Source organism: Onychostoma macrolepis, chromosome 14 (genome assembly GCF_012432095.1).
Source record: "Onychostoma macrolepis isolate SWU-2019 chromosome 14, ASM1243209v1, whole genome shotgun sequence".
Lineage (NCBI taxonomy): Eukaryota > Metazoa > Chordata > Actinopteri > Cypriniformes > Cyprinidae > Onychostoma > Onychostoma macrolepis.
Window position 1 is genome coordinate 29,954,597 of NC_081168.1, and position 18,162 is coordinate 29,972,758.

Consider the following 18,162-nt stretch of genomic DNA (forward strand, 5'->3'; position numbering starts at 1 on the left):
AAGAGGGAATGTGTATGTAGAAAGAAGTTGGGAACACTATTAGTGTTGGGAAATTGGAAAGAAACAGAGAAGGTGATGAGAAGTAAGAATTGTTAGAAAGGAAAATAAAAGGAATAATGATCAAACTAATGAGAAATAACTTCTTTATCTTCTATTTGTGTAAGAATCTTCAAGAAGAAAAAATAACATGTCCAGAATTTGCTAAAATGATTGCAATATCTTGAATAGGCCAAATCCATCCAAGGCCATAAGATGTTTTAAATTTGATTTCATTGATTTGCGACCCAGTAACAAGGGATGGTATGAGTTTTGTCTTTTCCCTCGCAACAAAACCACAAACACAGTGGCGCAAGTGTTAGCAAACTAAACCATTCTTCTCTAGGGATGGGCGATATCTTATCGTTTGCGATATACCGTTAAAAATTCTCCCCACGATAAAAATGTGTCTTCCCGCGATAATAACGATAAAGTCTAGTTGTTGACATATAGTTGTTGAAGGTGGACTTGAAATTGAGGAGTTTATCGCTAAATGAGGAGCAAGGTTATTTTCGTAAACAAAAAATAAAACTAAGACAAAAACGATTGATGAAAAAACAATTTCATAAACTGAAATAAAATAAAAATGTCAAAATATTTGATAAACGAAAGCGAAACGAAACTAACAACAGTTATTGATTAACTAACTGAAATAAAATAACAATTAACAAAAATAAATGATCGTTTTCGTAATCATTACGTTCTCACCCCTTGGCTGTGTGGCGGTATGGGAAATACATGTAAATGGCGCATCTCTGACGGAGAGACGCAAAGCGGTTTAAAGCAGAGTCCTGCACGGGTCCGGTTTGATAAATGTGCACCAGCAGAACTTAACAGAACACCGACCCGTTACCCGACAGCAGCTCTAATTTATTTCTGTACCAGACCCGTTTGACATAAAGACCGCGAGTCCCGAGCCGAACCGCACCCGCATTAATCTACAACATCAGGTAGGCAAACTTATTAATTTTCTCATATAACACAAGCAATCAAACCATCATTAGGCAAGTTGGTGTTTTGAAGAAAAACAGATACGCAACATGATAATTAACAGAAGAAGAAAAAATTAGAACGCACCTTTCTGTAAACAATACAAAACGTGCCATAACATCTTGTGATCACTGCCAAACTTTTGAACAAATAAATATGCAAAGGATAAATCACATCATACACACGCTTATAATTCTTCATAAATAAAGAAAATAACATATTCAAATGTGAGCCTTTAAATAGGCCTACGATTGCCGTTATTATTGAATTTCATTAGTCCCAGTTATGATTTATGCGGATGTTCACGGAAAAGTGCGCAAGGCACGACAGTTACAATATCACGATTATGGTTAAATAAGAAAAAAGACATATAACCAAATTAGGCTACGTTTATTTTCATATTAAATATCTCAACACACCATTAGATATGACATTAAGTGCAACTTGTGTAGATTTATTTAGTAAAAAGGCTTGCATCCTTTGGGGTATATTTGTATAGGCTACTTTTACCATCTATCAATCTCAGCATGGGATAATTTGGTCGCTATAAACGTTTGCCTCACTAAGGTTAAATTATGCTAAGTCTTTCTTTGGCCTTCACTCTGGAAGTGATCTGTTGATTCTGCTATACTTTAATTAAAACTGATACTAACTATATAAAACTAAATAAAAATGTGCGCACAAAAAAAAAAAAACGAACAAAAATATTAATGAAACAAATAAAAACTAAACTAAATTTCATAGCAAATTTGAAAACGATATTAAAATAAAACGAATAAAAAAAATATAAAAACTATAATAACCTTGATGAGGAGCTCCTTCTACAGTCTGGAACTGGTTTGGTTAGGGCTGTACTGTGCACACACACAAAAAAATCGTTTTGAATAAATGTACTACAGTAGCATGTGTGTGATACAGTTTTGCATGTGTATGAGCCTGTTTACAAACCTGATGTCCAACAAAGATATCATTTATTGACATGCTTTTTGTCCAAATTAACTTAATAACATAGTTGAGTGTTTGAATTAACTTCTTTTTGTGACCAGAAATGGTTTCATATTACAGAATGATAGTATTATATACAGTGATAAAGGCCATGTCGATTAGCATTGCATTATACATATAATTTCCTTATCAAAAAAATACCCATAATTGAAGAACATAGATAAACATATGTGGAGTTTCCAGTGTGAATTAAACAGTCAAAACATGTACTCAGTAATGCTCACAACACCCTATTCTGAGTAAAAATAGGAAACATAATACTTTTCTCTAAAGAAACAGGATTCCCTGAATTATCGTCATTGATATCGTTATCGCAATAAAATACCAGAAATATCATGATATACTTTTAAGCCCATATCGCCCATCCCTATTCTTCTCTGGGAAGGACAGCGCATATGGAATCTGATCAGAGAACTCATTTTTACTGGACATGTGATTAAAGTTGTGTGTAATGTTAAAATCAGGCAGAAATTCACAAGTCTTTACAGACTGCAGAGATGGAAATGGTCAAATTTATGAAGAGAATAAGAAAATATTAATTGCTAAGCTAACATTGCAGCACCAGAACTGGCAAGCTAATGCCCTGAAAACAGATCTGACTAATGTAAACAGTAGCATTTAGAAGTTAAATTTCCCAGCAGATCTGGGTGTCATGATGCCTGTAACACAGCAGACTGCGTAAACTCAGCTGTAGCAGCCGCTTAAGGTGCAACATGCTTAGACGGTGCTGAAACACTAGCTTCCAGATCTGACCATTAACACTGTTTACTTTGGACTTTTGTTTGCAAAACATGATCATGATAATGATATATGCCTTTGTAAACTAAAACAAATTTGCTCCTGATGATATGCAATCTTGGATCACAACCATCTGCAACAACTGTATGGCTGTGGCCATTACAGGAAAATTAAGATCCACCAGTCTTCAAGCAAATTGTAAAAAGGCTCAAGATTAGGCTGTTTTTCTCTCTGTCTGTTTCCCTTTCAGACTGACTGCTGCCATCTCTGAGGGACAAATTCCACAAGAGTGCCTGGTCCCACCTACAACAACTTGCACGCACACAACAAGGAGACGGGGGTGTAGATACTTCAAGGGGCCATTCACATCTCATAGCAATATACAAATAGTTACATGACCTCCCGGTGTAGTGCCGGAACAAAAATTTTACAACACAGATTATGGTAGGCTAGACATCACCCATCTCCTACACACAAACATACAGAACACACTTTCATTATTGCAACTGCACAATATGCTTACTAGGTATTGAACATAAGGACATTCAGGTCTAAATTACTCGCATCATTCAAACCTATCAAGCATTATTGACTTCATACATATAGGTCAAAGGAAATTATTTTTTTATAATTTAATTTCAATTATGGCAAACATTTTTGCAATTTTAAAACATTGTGCAAATTGTATGGTCTTATGAACGTACTGTATGTAAACACTGTAATGTGCATAGGACTTGCATGGCTACAGTCACACATCAATTGATTCAAATTATGTTTACAAATTCTAAGATGAGACCTATTCAGCAATACAGCTGGTCTCTTAAGACAAAATATTTATCATGTCCAATCATTGGCATTGTTGTGAACTAGGGGGCCCACTAGTTTGCAGCATATGTCTAATGGCAATGCAAATTTATCCAAATAAATGAGATCTGATATGAACACTCAAACTTACATTATCAAGTGTGACTTAGTGTGCACATCAAATGCACAGAGAATGATTGAAAAAGTTAAACTACAGATTTTAAATCTTTCTGTTAATTTCATTCTCTGATTGACCTAGTTGAAACCTTAGGTCTGCATTAATGCTTCGCAATTAAAACAATATAGACAATTTTATGATAGTAATTATGAAATTGTATATTTTTATGTTTAAGTATGTGACATATTTTAATTATGCATACCACTGGTAAATATACTGGTTATACTGATTTTGCTACTTCCCTTTTATTCACCCAGACCAAGAACCTACATCCAAATTACAATATTTAGTGGTAATAAACAATCTGGCAACCGAATGGGACCTGTCCACTAAATATTTGACTCTGAAAAATGGAGACCTTATTTACCACTCGCACTTTTGACATGATTGTTATTTTATGTATTTTTGTTTATCTTATAACCCTCTTTTCATCCCACAACATCACCAAAGTCATGAGTGTTTAGTTATTGCATGGTCATTCAGAAGTCGTTTAGATGTCTTGCATGTATTGGAGTATCGTCAGTGAAATGATTCCTTCACCTATGAAGATCTGACAAATTTGGCAAATCACACCTTCTACCTGAAGGTGACTGAAGGCTTCTCAGTGGGTCAGATAAACATCCTGGGGAAGACGGCACTGGACACAGATAGAAGGACACTTTCAACTTGCTTGATCAACTCAACGGACCTGATACAAGAAGTAATCCTACAAACTGATTACCTTCACAGCCAGTGCAGGTGGAAACACACCTGACCAAAAGACTGCAGCAACAAAGGATGCTTATGCTCAAAAGACTGGGCATGTCACTGATGTGATTTCTGCAGTGTTTTCCTCAACCTGCCTTAATGCTGTTCTTTCAGGTGACCACTCCGCTCCTGCATGTATCAACTAGTGCTGCCCACTCTGCAAAGACTTTGGCAGTAATGAACATCATACGGAAATAATTTCCTTATGGTACCTTAGGTACCACTCAACGTTTGCCCCAAGGCACCAAGGGATGGACTGTAGGGAGTGAAATTATTTCCTTTATGAAATTAACTCAGGAACTCACAGATGCCATGCAATAAAACCATGAAACTAACCTGGAGAAGAGATCTCCAAAGACAACAAAAGATCTCCAAAGAGAACAGACAACACCACCCTAACCAAACTTATCTTCTTTGATCATTTACGACCCCCTTCTTCACCCTGCCATCTCTGCATCTCCCTCTTTCTCCCCAAAAGGGTTCACTCAAAGTTCATTAAGAATATGCAAATACCACATATCATGTATCTTGTGAACCTGTTGTTTTTCTCTTTCATGTTTGGTATCATTTTAAAGGTATCGGTGCGATGGGTAAACTGGTCTCAATTTCACAGTAGTCACTTGTATTATGAGAAATATTGAAAACTTAAGTGAATTCTGTACCTCTGTTGTGTGGGCGGTCTCCATTCAAAACCTGATAAACATTGCTCTACAGGTGTGAGAACATCTCTTCCTGAGGCTTCTCATCCCCCATACACAGATCTAATCTGTTTTGGGGCAGAGAATAAATGTTTATGAGCCTTTTGTTCTGGTAGTATTTAAGGGAAAGTTGCAAATCAGTCGGGGCGATTTGTAGTCAGATCAGCCCGTAGTGTGGAGGGTATTTAATATGTTCCATACTATGTATTTTCTTCTTGAATTCAGGTAAACATTTTACTCTTAGATTCATCTTTGAACAACTGATATTATGTATTTTCTTATTTTTGAATTGGCTTCTTATTGTTTTATGTAATTGGCACGACACGTTTACCTGACTAATAATAAATTGTTATATTTGATTTATTCTGAACTGTCCTGAAATCATTATGACTATTAGACTGTGAGGAGGCTTTTGTTACCGCAAATCTACGGCCAGGATAGATCAAACTGAAGGCTCGTGAATGAACGGAGCAGTAGGCACGTCAGAATAATCAAATATCTAAATTAATATATAAGCGATATTTGTGATCACTTTTTAATTAGTCTAAATTTAATGATCACTTGGAATTGGAGTCAGATCAGAATTGGAGCTAGGTCAAAATTGAAACTAAATCCTGATAAATTCAGAAGCGCAAGTAAAAGACCGAACATGCACTAAGCCTTCGACCAGGCCGCTGGATTCCGTTGTTTGGACTAGCGGGTGGATCCTTACAACTCAAAACTGTTTAAACAATTATAATAATCTAACCTATGTTTAAATTTACTTAAAGATTACAGGCAGGTGTGTTGGAGCAGGGTTTTAGCTGAACTCTGCAGAAAGGTAGCTTTCCAGGAGTAGGATTGGCTACCCCTGATGAATACTCATATTTACTGTAGCACTGAATTTATATTTGTTAAATCATGGGTTAGACAACAACACTGTTAATACTCAAATATACTTTATTAGACTATACAATGTTCACACCTTATATCAATTCTATAGAGAGTTTGATGAGCACAGTTTCAGTTCCTGTGTTGATATTTTCTCACAACCAATTAACTAATGTAATTTTAGGTCACACTTTATTATATGGTCCAATTCTCACTATTAACTAACTATTAGCTACAACTTTTGCCTCAATAAACTCATAATTTGCTGCTTATTAATAGTTAGTAATAGGGATGTGCCCAAATCCGAATACGGTATTCGGAAAGGTAATGATGTGTATTACGGCAACCGTAAAGGGAATAAATATGATATATACGAGATAAATATATTTCAGTGCTTTCAGGGAGCCGTTATTAATATGCGGGACATTGAAATCACTTATGAATGCACGTTTTCTTTTTAGTTTCACGATCACATGGAGCCTAATCTACTACGGAGCGGCACTACTTACGACACATTTCACAAGATTAGATGTTTGTCAGTGTTGCTCAGGATCTGCAAATCATTCACCATCGTCCTATCGGTCATCTCTCCTTACCTCTCTGTTTATGTGGTAAGTGAAATTTTATGTACTGTAATGTAACAGGCTACTGCTAGCAAGTGGCTAACCATGTCCCCCCATGTTTTCTGCGCCTTTCCGAATACGGATTCGCTAAGGTAGTTGTTAAATTCAGGAATGAGTTATGATTAAGGATCTAAAATATGGTCATGCAGAATAAGACATTAACATGTGCTTTATAAGTACTAATAAACAGCCATGCTTGTAATATGCATGCTAATAAACAACTAAATAGTGAGAATTGGTTCTTAAAATAAAGTGTTACCGTAATTATTCTTTAATTTCTATATAATCTATATCTTCGTGTACAATTAATTTAAATGTGACTGAAGAATGAGACCCATTTCCCACTGATTACAGTGTTGTTGTTTTAAAAACAAACAAACAAAAAAAAAAAAACAGATTTAGATTCAGAATTAGCAGAATTAATTGTGATTTTCTGTTGTTACAATCAGTTTAACTGGTAAGATCCTCAGAGGCAAAGTTGCGCAGCGATTATATAAGAATGGAAAGACAGTCTCAGTGAAGGTTGTTGTGAATGAGCACAGACAAATGTTAGTTAGAGGATCAGAGAAGGACACCTTTCCTCCGTCACAGTCCAGCTGAACTCTCACACGCTGCAGCTTCTCTTTAGCTGTAACGTGAGTCGAGGGTTGATCTGGGGATTGTGAGTAGTATTCGCTGTTTATGTACCGAAAGTACCAGACATCAGTGTTAAAGAAAACCTCTCCCTTCCTTTGGTTTGATGCTGTGGTTATTCCAAGACTCCAGTATGTATTGTCTCCAACCTCCACATCCCAGCAGTGTGCTCCTGAGTTAAAGCCCTCAGATCCCAGAACACATGGATAAAAGTCAAACCTCTCCAGATTATCAGGAAGATTTTGACGCAAATCATTGTACGACACACTGGTCAGATCAGCAGAGAGTGTGAGCCAATGACCTTCTGTGTTTGGATCTAGAGTCAATGGAGCTGCGAAGAGAATAAAATCAGATTAGAGGATCAAATATGAGGGGATTAGAAATGTAAATTTAAATACATAAACGTACACCGTGAGGAAAAGACTGTTTTGTAGTCATTATGAGTTTGACATGTCTGTATGATCTGATGATCTTATAAAATACAGTTCAAATTCACTTCAAATCCATAGTTATTATTAAATATTCCTAATAGTGCTGTCAATCGATTTAAAAAAAAATCGAATTAATCGTACATTTTTTTCTGAAATGAATCCCACACAATTAATCCCACCTAACATTAAAGTTTTTAAATATACTTTTATATTGCAATAATTTCACATTCAATCTTCAAATTAATGTAGAAACAACATTCACATTTAGTCATTTAGCAGATGCTTTTATCCAAAGTGACTTACAAATGATGACAATAGTAGCAATCAAAACCAACAAAACAGCAATAATATGCAAGTGCTATAACATGTCTCGGTTAGCCAAACACAGTACATGTAGTGTATATATATTTAAGTATGTATATATATTAGTGCTGGACAACGATTAATCGCGATTAATCGCATCCAAAATAAAAGTTTTTGTGTACATAATATATGTGTGTGTATTGTGTATATTTATTATGTATATATGAATACACACCCATGTATGTATGTATTTAAGAAAAATGTGTTATGTTTATATATTAAATATATTTATATATCATATTAATTATATTAATATAAATATATACATGTAAATACATGTAAATATTTTCAGAATATATACTGTATGGGTGTGTCTTTATATACACATAATAAATATACACAGTACACACAGATATATTATATAAACAAAACTTTTATTTTGGATGCGATTAATCGCGATTAATCGTTATATATATATATATATATATATATATATATATATATATATATATACACACACACACACACACACACACACACACACATACAGTGGGGAAAATAATTATTTGATCCCCTGCTGATTTTGTAAGTTTGCCCACTTAAAAAAAAAAAATCATTTTTATGGTAGGTTTATTTTAACTGACAGAATATCAAACAAAAAAATCCAGAACAAAGCAGCATACAAGCAAAACATGACTTAATACTTGTTGCAGAAACCCTTGTTGGCAAGCACAGAGGTAAGATGTTTTATTGTAGCTGGTCACCAGGTTTGCACACATCTCAGGAGGGATTTTGGTCCACTCCTCTTTACAGATCCTCTATAAATCATTAAGGTTTCTTAGCTGTCTCTTGGAAACTCGAAGTTTCAGCTCCCTCCACAGATTTTTTATGGGATTAAGGTCTGGAGACTGGCTAGGCCACTCCAGGACCTTAATGTGCTTCTTCTTGAGCCACTACTTTGTTGCCTTGGCGGTACTTAATAAATTATTTTTGTTTTTAAACAATATAAAAAAAAAAAAGAGAGAAAAATCCAATCTTTAATTGAAGTACATTTATTCAGTGGAAAAAAATCCCACATTAAGAATTTATTTATATTATTTTGTTTTTTTACATGAAATCATGTGTGCCACAATTATTGGCACCCCTGATGTTAATACTTTGTACAACCCCCTTTTGCCAACAAGACAGCACTTAATATCCTCCTATAACATTCCACAAGATTGGAGAATACAAGAGAGGGGGATCTTTGACCATTCCTCTTTGCACAATCTTTCTAGATCATCCTGAGTCCTGGGTCCTCTCTCACTCTCCTCTTCAGTTCACCCCACTGGTTTTCAATTGGGTTGAGGTCTGGGAACTGAGATGGCCATGGGAGGAGCTTGATTTTGTGTCTGCTGAACCATTTTTATCTAGATTTCTAGATTTTTGCATTATCCTGCTGAAAGATCCAATGACGACCCATCTTCAGCTTTCTGGCAGAGGCCATCTGGTTTTGATTTCAAATGTCCTGGTATTTCAAAGAGTTCATGATGCCATGCACCCTAACAAGGTTCCCAGGGCATTTGGAAAAGAAACTGGCCCACAGCATCACAGATCCTCCACCATACTTCACAGTGGGCATGAGGTGCTTTTCCGCATACTCATCTTTTGTTTTACGCCAGACCCACTTAGAGTGTTTTGTTGCCAAAAACCTCTATCTTAGTCTCATCTGACCAAAGCACACGGTCCCAGTTGAAGTCCCAGTACCGCTTAGCAAACTCCAGATCTTTACGTTTGTGATTGTAGGTGAGAAAAGGCTTTTTCATTGCATGCCTCCCAAACAGCTCGTTGGCATGTAGATAGCGTCTGATGGTTGTTATGGAGACTTTGTGACCCCAAGATGCCACTCTTTAATGCAGTTCTCTAACAGTGAGCTTTGGAGATTTTTTTACGTCTCTTACCATCCTCCTCACTGTGCGTAGTGGCAAGATAAACTTGGGTCCTCGTCCAGCATTGTTTGTCACTATTCCAGTTGTTTTAAACTTCTTAATGATTCCTCTGACTGTAGATATGGGCAAGTTTAGGCGAGTGGCTATTTTCTTGTAGCCATTGCCTGACTTATGAAGGTCGACACGCATCTGCCTTACTTGAATGGGGTGTTCTCTTGTCTTTCCCATGTTGAAGAGTGGATGAGAGAAATAGGCCTCTGTCACGTCATATTTATACCACAGGGAAACAGAAAGTCATGAATTACTAATTAAAAGTTTCTAGATACTCTGATCAACTTTAAAAACTACAGTAAAAATTACAAAAATGCTTCAATTACATTTATTTTATAGGAATTGTTAGGAGTGTTAGGAATTGTGGAACAGGTGATTTTATAAAAACAATAATTTTTTTAGTCATGGATTATTTATTTTTTTCTAATTCACTTGAGTTAAAGATTAGATTTTTCAGAAATGTTCAGTTTGAGATTATGCTGCTGCAATAAAAATTTAATTTATTTTACAGCTTTTAACACATCTAACCAGGGGTGCCAATAATGGTGGAGGGCGCTATATATATATATATATATATATATATATATATATATATATATATATATATATAAGAATTAGAATATAGAAAATGAATAGAGAGTGTTAGAGTTAGAGGGTCAAATAAAGATGGAAAATATGTGTTTTTAGCCAATTCTTGAAGATAATCTGCTCGGATTGAGTTCATTCCACCAGGAGGGAATATTTCATTTAAAAGTCGGTGAAAGTGATTCTGTGCCTCTCTGGGATGGCACAATAAAGCGATGTTCACTTGCAGAATGCAAGCTTATAGAGAGCACATAAGTCTGAAGTAATGAATTTAGGTAAAGGGGTGCAGTGCCAGTGGTGGTTTTGAAGGTAAACATCAATGCCTTGAATTTTTTGCGAGCAGCTATTGGTAGCCAGTGCAAATTGATAAACAGAGGTGTGACGTGCATTTTTTCAGCTCATTAAAACAATCTTCACACAAACCCATTACAATAAATGTTTAGCATCCTGTGCCCTTCAGCAAGTAGGAAATATACAGAAATTGAATAAAGTTATCAAACACTAAATTCTAAATTAAATATAGATGAATCCTTAAAGCTACAAAAGTTATTGATTTCCTCTTTTTTATTTTGTTCTTTGATTAACAGACTGGTTATTAGGTTATTTGGCTGCTATTACTTTAAGAGCTGCCGCTACTGAATGTGAAGGGGATCTGACACACATCGTAATCAACTCTTTACTTTTTCTGACCCCCCTCAGGTCTTAAAGTCTCTACTTATGGACTGTGAAGCACTGGAGGCCCTGGACCGTGGAGCAGTGGAAGACAGTGGAACAATGGAGGTCCTGGGCCATGGATCAGATGCAGACTTTTTGCATAAATGGAGGCCCTGGGCCATGGATCAGATCAAGAGGAGCAGGGGGCCATGGATCAGATCCAGAGGAGCAGGGAGCCATGGCGGAGCCGGCAGAGCAGAAATTCATGGCGGAGTAAGCAGCGTAGGAAGCCATGGCGGAGCAGCGACATGGACAGACCACTTTACTGTGATAGAACAGGCAGAGAGTTTTTCATCGGCAGAGGTTGATACTCCTTTTTTTAAACCATGTTATATTGTATTATAATAAATAAGCTTATATGTTGCGGACGGTAGTCGGTATTACCGGTGTTACCTGGTGTTAAGCCATAAAACCGCTTTCCCACCTTGACACCACTTTTTTTTATAGTAATAAAAATCATTTAATTCAGTTAGAGAACAGACAGTACAAGTAAAAACTGGAGGCCCTGGAGTAGCAGACGTGACGTGAGAAGACTCTGGAGGAGCCCTGGAGTAGCAGACGTGACGTGAGCAGGCTCTGGATTGGCAGCAAAATTCGTTTTTACTAACATATGGCCTGACAACATCTCATCTGACCGCAGTTCACTGTTGTTCTGCTGAAGCTCCTCATCACCGATACAGTCTCCGTGCTCGTTTGACTCGCACCTGGCACTGAGGGAAAGTGGAGTGCGCATCTGAAAAGTCTCCTGTTTGATGTGGTCATAAAGACATTCTGAGTCTAAATAATAATGCTGTGTTCAATACATCGATACGACGATGTATTGTCACAGAGACAGCTGTCCCTATATCGATATTGTGGCACGCGTACAGCAGTGGACCGCGCTTAACTTGAATACAAGAACACCGTTTAAAATGGAGTAGAAAAGTGCAACGTTTCTAAAAAATAATGAATAGAGGATAATATATAGGCTACAACATGGTTTAATCTGGCCGCAAAGGAACACAACTGGGTTGCCTGATATAAAGAGACGTAATCCCTGAAACAGAGCTTCCCACTTGCCCAATACGGAAATATCTGCAAAGTGTATTACTTGTTTTGGTCAACCTGCCAACCATGTGTACGTGCGCTCTCTCCAATGTGGATAAACGTGCTTGCTTTCTGAAAGCACCGGTTAGCTTGCAGTTTAGAGATCTCCACTTAAATATTCTATTCTCAGAAAAGTGTAATTCATCAAGTGTTCATTTACGAGAGAGAGAGAGAGAAAGAGAGAAAGAGAGAGGCTGTGTATGCATGTATGAATTACCACCGTTTTGCCGCATTTCACTATTAACAGAGAAGCTGTGACTTTAATTCCTTTAGAAACAATGATGTTACCAGCTCCTTGTTGAGAAAGGTAATTTAGTTCTTGAGCCATTAAGCTATTTTATTCATAAAATTGCGGGGAAGCGCTAAAAATTTGTGTTACTGAATGTCTGTGTGCTGAGCGTGAGTTAGATACAGTGAAGACAGCGCATTAGTTTATAACTCTTCTAATTTTTATTTTTTAAATGTAGAGAGTGCGTTAATTATATAATAACCTACCAGCAATGTTAAGATGATTTTTTAATATATTAATATGAGTACATTACAAAATACATTTATTAGAACGAGTACATTATTATTTATGGGCTTAAAAACAAGATACAAGTCAAGTCACCTTTATTTATATAGCGCTTTTAACAATACAGATTGTGTCAAAGCACTTAACAGTATCAAATTGGAGGATAGAGTGTCAGTAATGTGTAATGATAAGATTAAACACTCAATTTTCAGTTAATGGCATTTCATTATTGAATTCAGAGATGCCATTGTCTAGCTCAGTTTAGTTTAAATAGTATCTATTATATCAAATAGACGATAATCACTAGAAATTAAGTGTCCCCAAATGAGCAAGCCAGAGGCGACAGCAGCAAGAAACCAAAACTCCCTCTGTGACAGAATGGAGAAAAAAACCTTGGGAGAAACCAGGCTCAGTCGGGGGCCAGTTCTCCTCTGACCAGACGAAACCCACAGTTCACTTCCAACAGCAGCCATGTCAGATTGTGTAAAGGGCTTATCTGATTCCCATGGTCTTGTCCCGATGGAGCATTTTAATTTATAATTTAATGTATTTGTTATATTTGTGTTTTATTCATTATTTGAAGGTTATTATTAACAATATTTATATGATTTATTAATTTGTTATAATTGTAATGTATAGTTTAATGCATTTATTGTTTCTCAGTGTATTTTTATAATATATATTTCTTTGTTTATTATAATTAAAATTTATGTCTCAGGGGCTCTGATCTGATTGGATACGGACTGAGAAACAGAATAAGAAAGAAACAGACAAATATTAGCGTAGATGCCATTCTTCTTACGATGTAACGAGTACATTGTGTGTTATGGGGAGTGTTCCCGGTTCCGGTTGATCTAATTAATGCAGCCTAACAATCCTTTAACGGATTTGAATAATAGAAGCGTATTAATGTGTTATGTGTAAGCCAGGCTAAAGAGATGGGTCTTTAATCTAGATTTAAACTGACAGAGTGTGTCTGCCTCCCGAACAGTGTTAGGTAGATTGTTCCAGAGTTTGGGCGCTAAAAGGAAAAGGATCTGCCGCCCGCAGTCGATTTTGATATTCTAGGTATTATCAAACGGCCAGAGTTTTGAGAACGCAGCGGACGTGGAGGACTATAATGCGATAAGAGCTCGCTCAAGTACTAAGGAGCTAAACCATTCAGGGCTTTATAAGTAATTAACAAGATTTTAAAATCTATCCGATGTTTGATAGGCAGCCAGTGCAGTGTTGATAGAACCGGGCTAATATGGTCATACTTCCTGGTTCTAGTAAGGACTCTAGCTGCTGCATTCTGGACCAACTGTAGTTTGTTGACCAAGCGAGCAGAACAACCACCCAATAAAGCATTAAAATAGTCTAACCTTGAGGTCATAAAACGCATGAATTACTATTTCTGCATTTGACGTTGAGAGCGTAGGTCGCAATTTAGATATGTTTTTGAGATGCTAGAAACATGGCTTTCAAATGAAAGATTGCTATCAAACAGCACACCTAGGTACATGTGGTGTTTTTAGGTCTGATAATTAACACCTCTGTTTTTTCAGAATTTAGCAGTAAGAAATTACTCGTCATCCAGTTTTTTATATTGACTATGCATTCCGTTAGTTTTTCAATTTGGTGTGTTTCACCGGGCCGCGAAGAAATATAGAGCTGAGTATCATCAGCATAACAGTGAAAGCTAACACCATGTCTCCTGATAATATCTCCCAAGGGTAACATGTAAAGCGTGAAAAGTAATGGCCCTAGTACTGAGCCTTGAGGTACTCCATACTGCACTTGTGATCGATATGATACCTCTTCATTCACTGCTACGAACTGATGGCGGTCAGATAAGTACGATTTGAACCACGCTAACGCACTTCCACTAATGCCAACAAAGTTTTCTAGTCTATTCAAAAGAATGTTGTGGTCGATAGTGTCGAGCATGGCGCTAAGATCAGTAGAACTAATAAAGAGATACAACCACGATCAGATGATAGAAGCAGGTCATTTGTAACTCTAATGAGAGCAGTCTCAGTACTATGATACGATCTAAATCCTGATTGGAATTCCTCACAGATACCATTTTTCTCTAAGAAGGAATATAATTGTGAGGATACTACCTTTTCTAGTATCTTTGACAGAAAAGGGAGATTCGAGATCGGTCTGTAATTAACTAGATCTTTGGGGCCAAGTTGTGGTTTTTTAATGAGAGGCATAATAACAGCCAATTTGAAGGTTTTGGGGACATCAAAAGTCAAGTAATCAGAATATTGTACCTAGTGGGGAGTGCCCAATGTAAACATGAAACATATGCCATTATCTATATTGTACTGTGGTGCAGTCATGGAGGCCCTTCATAATGCAGACGTCAACTGCCGGCTCTGCCAATAGTTAGCAATGGCCCTATAGTATGCAGTGTTTAATAAACAGCTGTTTTACTAAATTCTGCTGAGGTGAAATTCAGTGCAGTCCTGTATTGTGATACATATCATATCGTGACTTTGCTGGTGATACACAGCCCTACTAAATAAACGCAATTCTTTTCAAGAAAAAAAGAGACAGAAGCAGCAGTTGTGAGTGAGGAGGCCAACCCTAGACCCCGCCCCTGCATTAACTGTGTTAAATATTTTTAACGTGTTAATTTGAAAAATTTTGACAGCACTAATTCCTATCAAATGTTAATCTGTCTGTCTTTGTTTATATCTGAACTATTTCATCTTTTGTTCTGGTGTTTGGAGACTCACTGTGTTTGAGAGTCTCCTGCATCTTCTTCCAGACTCTGAACCGCAGGTTACTCAAGTAATGTGGGACATGAATCAAAGCTCCAGAACTCATCTGTGGATCCGGCTGTGAGATCTGGACTCTGGAAGAACATTCAGGATCAGAACTGCAGAGGATTTGAGTTCAGATCCACTGAGAGAAGAAACACCAGCAGCTCAACTTACCTTTTTATTGTGATGCTAAAGTCCTGGAAAATAGAGTTAAAAAAAATAATTTTCATATCTTATCAAATGCTCATAACCGTTAATTTTCTCTCTATTCAAATTAAAAGTTTAATCATTGATTAGGTAATTGACATGTTGTTTTGTGCACAAACAATGAAGCTGAATTCAGTTGTCACCTTCAGAAAGCAGACGTCGCTGGCTTTCATCATCTCCTCCGTGTCTTTGATTGTGTGTGAAAGAGCTGAGATGTGTCTGTTCATCTCCTCCAGCTTCTCCTTCATCATCTGCTGCTTCTGCTCCTCTTCCTCTCTCAGTGCAGTGATTGTAGCTTCTTCTTCATCTCTGAGAAACTGATGAAGCTTCTCAAACTCCTCTTTAATCTGACGCTCTGTGTGCTCAGCTTGAGACTGAAATCACATACATTCACTTCAGTCAGCTCTGCTTTAACACTCACTGCACTAATGACCATCATAACTCTTTACTCCATATCCTCACCTTGATGTGTTGCACTGTTTTATCACACTCTTCTTTCATTTCGTCTGCATTTTCAAGCTTATTTTGTAAAGATGTCAGAGCTGTATTCAGTTCCTCCTACAAGTTAAGATGGAAATCTGTTAAACTTATGTAGCTAAGAGCTTTATTATGTTTGTATTGTTAATTATATTAATATGTTGTATGGTCATTCTAAGGAAACAGTTCCATTTGTGCCAAACTTTTGCAGGACAGATATATTTTTAAAATATTTAACTTGTAAAGGATGAATATTCAATTGTATACACAACTGATCTATTGCATACACAAATATTAATATCAAAGCACTGTGCTTACTACTTAGCAAATGAGAAGAAAGAAATTGGTCTTACCTTGTAAGATGAAACCACTTCTCTGATGGGTCTGAATGTGTGATTGACATGTTTCTCTGAGTCTCTGCACACTAAACACACCGGCTGTTTGTCCTCCAGACAGAAGAGTTTGAGTTTCTCACTGTGTAAACTGCAGATCTCCTCAGATCCTGATGAACGCCTCTCATTTCTCTCCTTTATCAGTGAATCACACAAGTTTTTTAACACTAGATTACACAGAGGATCTTGTTTTGAGGATCTTGTTCTGCAGACGGGACACTCCTGAGTTTTCTTGGTCTTCCAGAACTGTTGAAGACACTCTTTACAAATACTGTGACTACAGGACAGAATAATAGGATCCTTGAAAATTTCACAGCACACGGGACAAGAAAGCTCTTCCACAGATTTTGAGTCCATTTCCTCTTCTTCTGCAACGACTTACAATTTACTTTCACTTTCTGAACTTTGCTTTGAAAAGTAAATAACAATTACAATCAAAATCAAAATCTCTTCAAAACACTTCACCAAAATCCTCATTTATAGTGTCCTCCTCTGATCTCCACAACACTCCTTTTAAGCTTTCTGTATGATATGCAAAGGAGAAATCATAAGTCTAGTCACGTCCTGGTAGGGTAAAAGGTTGTAAGAGGGTGGAGTTTCTGATGACCAATCATAGGTTTGTAAACATTCCGGATGTCCAGGCATCATGGTTGCAGAAAGAGATAAGAGGTGCGTTCGCACCGCACAGACCTATCGGCGAGAGCAGCCGCTTGCAGTCGGGGGCGGAACTGAAAGCGGAGGCTGCGTTCATCCACGAAAAAACGGTGCAAAACGTTTATTAAACGGAAACGGTGATGCGTTGAACACCCTGTTCTAATTACGCAAGAGCTGCAACTACGGCAGCTGAGAAGATCATTCTTTGTGTTCTTTTTGAAGAATTTTCAGAGCCTGATGAAATCTGTATAAATACGTGTTTAATACTGCAAAATACGCTCGATGTTACAGTCACTGCCCTTGCTGTCCAGAATAAAAGAGAACATCCCAATCGAGTGAAGGATTTGTGGAAACTGTGGTTGCTAATGATTGTGATCCAACATTTGCCTCGCATTTCAGGATGAAAAGACAAAAATTTCAGATGAAGGATAATCCACTTCTTACCTCCGAGACTGTGTTATGATCTATATGACCTTATTATTTTTATAGTGAGTATTAGGCTTATCATTATTGATGATCACTGTTGTTGTGCTATGATATTGTAATATTTACCATTATATAATCAGAGGAGGATAGAAACGTTTATGCGAGTGTCACCCACAATACAATAGCAAATATGTCTAGCACACCTTCCTAAGGAAAGGATATGGACCAGAAGACATTGCAGTTACTGCATGATATTTAGACAGACTTAAAGAAGTTCCAGATCTATACTTTTGCTCTTATTATATCAGTTATTTTG

At 36.9% G+C, this 18,162-nt stretch overlaps 1 protein-coding gene across 2 annotated transcripts; it reads right to left on the reverse strand.

The window, feature by feature from the left end:
- Positions 1 to 1,980: 1,980 nt before the first annotated feature.
- On the reverse strand, positions 1,981 to 17,327 carry LOC131553786 (nuclear factor 7, brain-like). Of its 2 annotated transcripts, none has more exons than XM_058798672.1 (6): positions 16,728 to 17,327; positions 16,360 to 16,455; positions 16,041 to 16,271; positions 15,865 to 15,887; positions 15,664 to 15,782; positions 1,981 to 7,653 (listed from the first exon to the last, which is right to left on the reverse strand). In XM_058798672.1, exons 1-6 carry the CDS (start codon positions 17,121 to 17,123, stop codon positions 7,109 to 7,111), a joined length of 1,410 nt encoding a protein of 469 aa, XP_058654655.1. In that variant the 5' UTR covers positions 17,124 to 17,327; the 3' UTR covers positions 1,981 to 7,108. The 2 variants fall into 2 exon arrangements, with proteins under 2 accessions (XP_058654655.1, XP_058654656.1); XM_058798673.1 differs by lacking the exon at positions 1,981 to 7,653 and adding an exon at positions 8,539 to 10,241.
- Between the last annotated feature and the right edge of the window lie 835 nt (positions 17,328 to 18,162).

What these genes read in the sequence shown, in the direction of transcription:
- LOC131553786 (XM_058798672.1), bottom strand. Translation starts at nt 17,123, where the DNA reads ATGGACTCAAAATCTGTGGAAGAGCTTTCTTGTCCCGTGTGCTGTGAA. An exon ending in TTTAGCATCACAATAAAAAG is followed by an intron (nt 15,783 to 15,864) that starts GTAAGTTGAGCT and finishes ATGTTCTTCCAG; the next exon opens with AGTCCAGATCTCACAGCCGG. An exon ending in GCAGGAGACTCTCAAACACA is followed by an intron (nt 7,654 to 15,663) that starts GTGAGTCTCCAA and finishes TTCTCTTCGCAG; the next exon opens with CTCCATTGACTCTAGATCCA.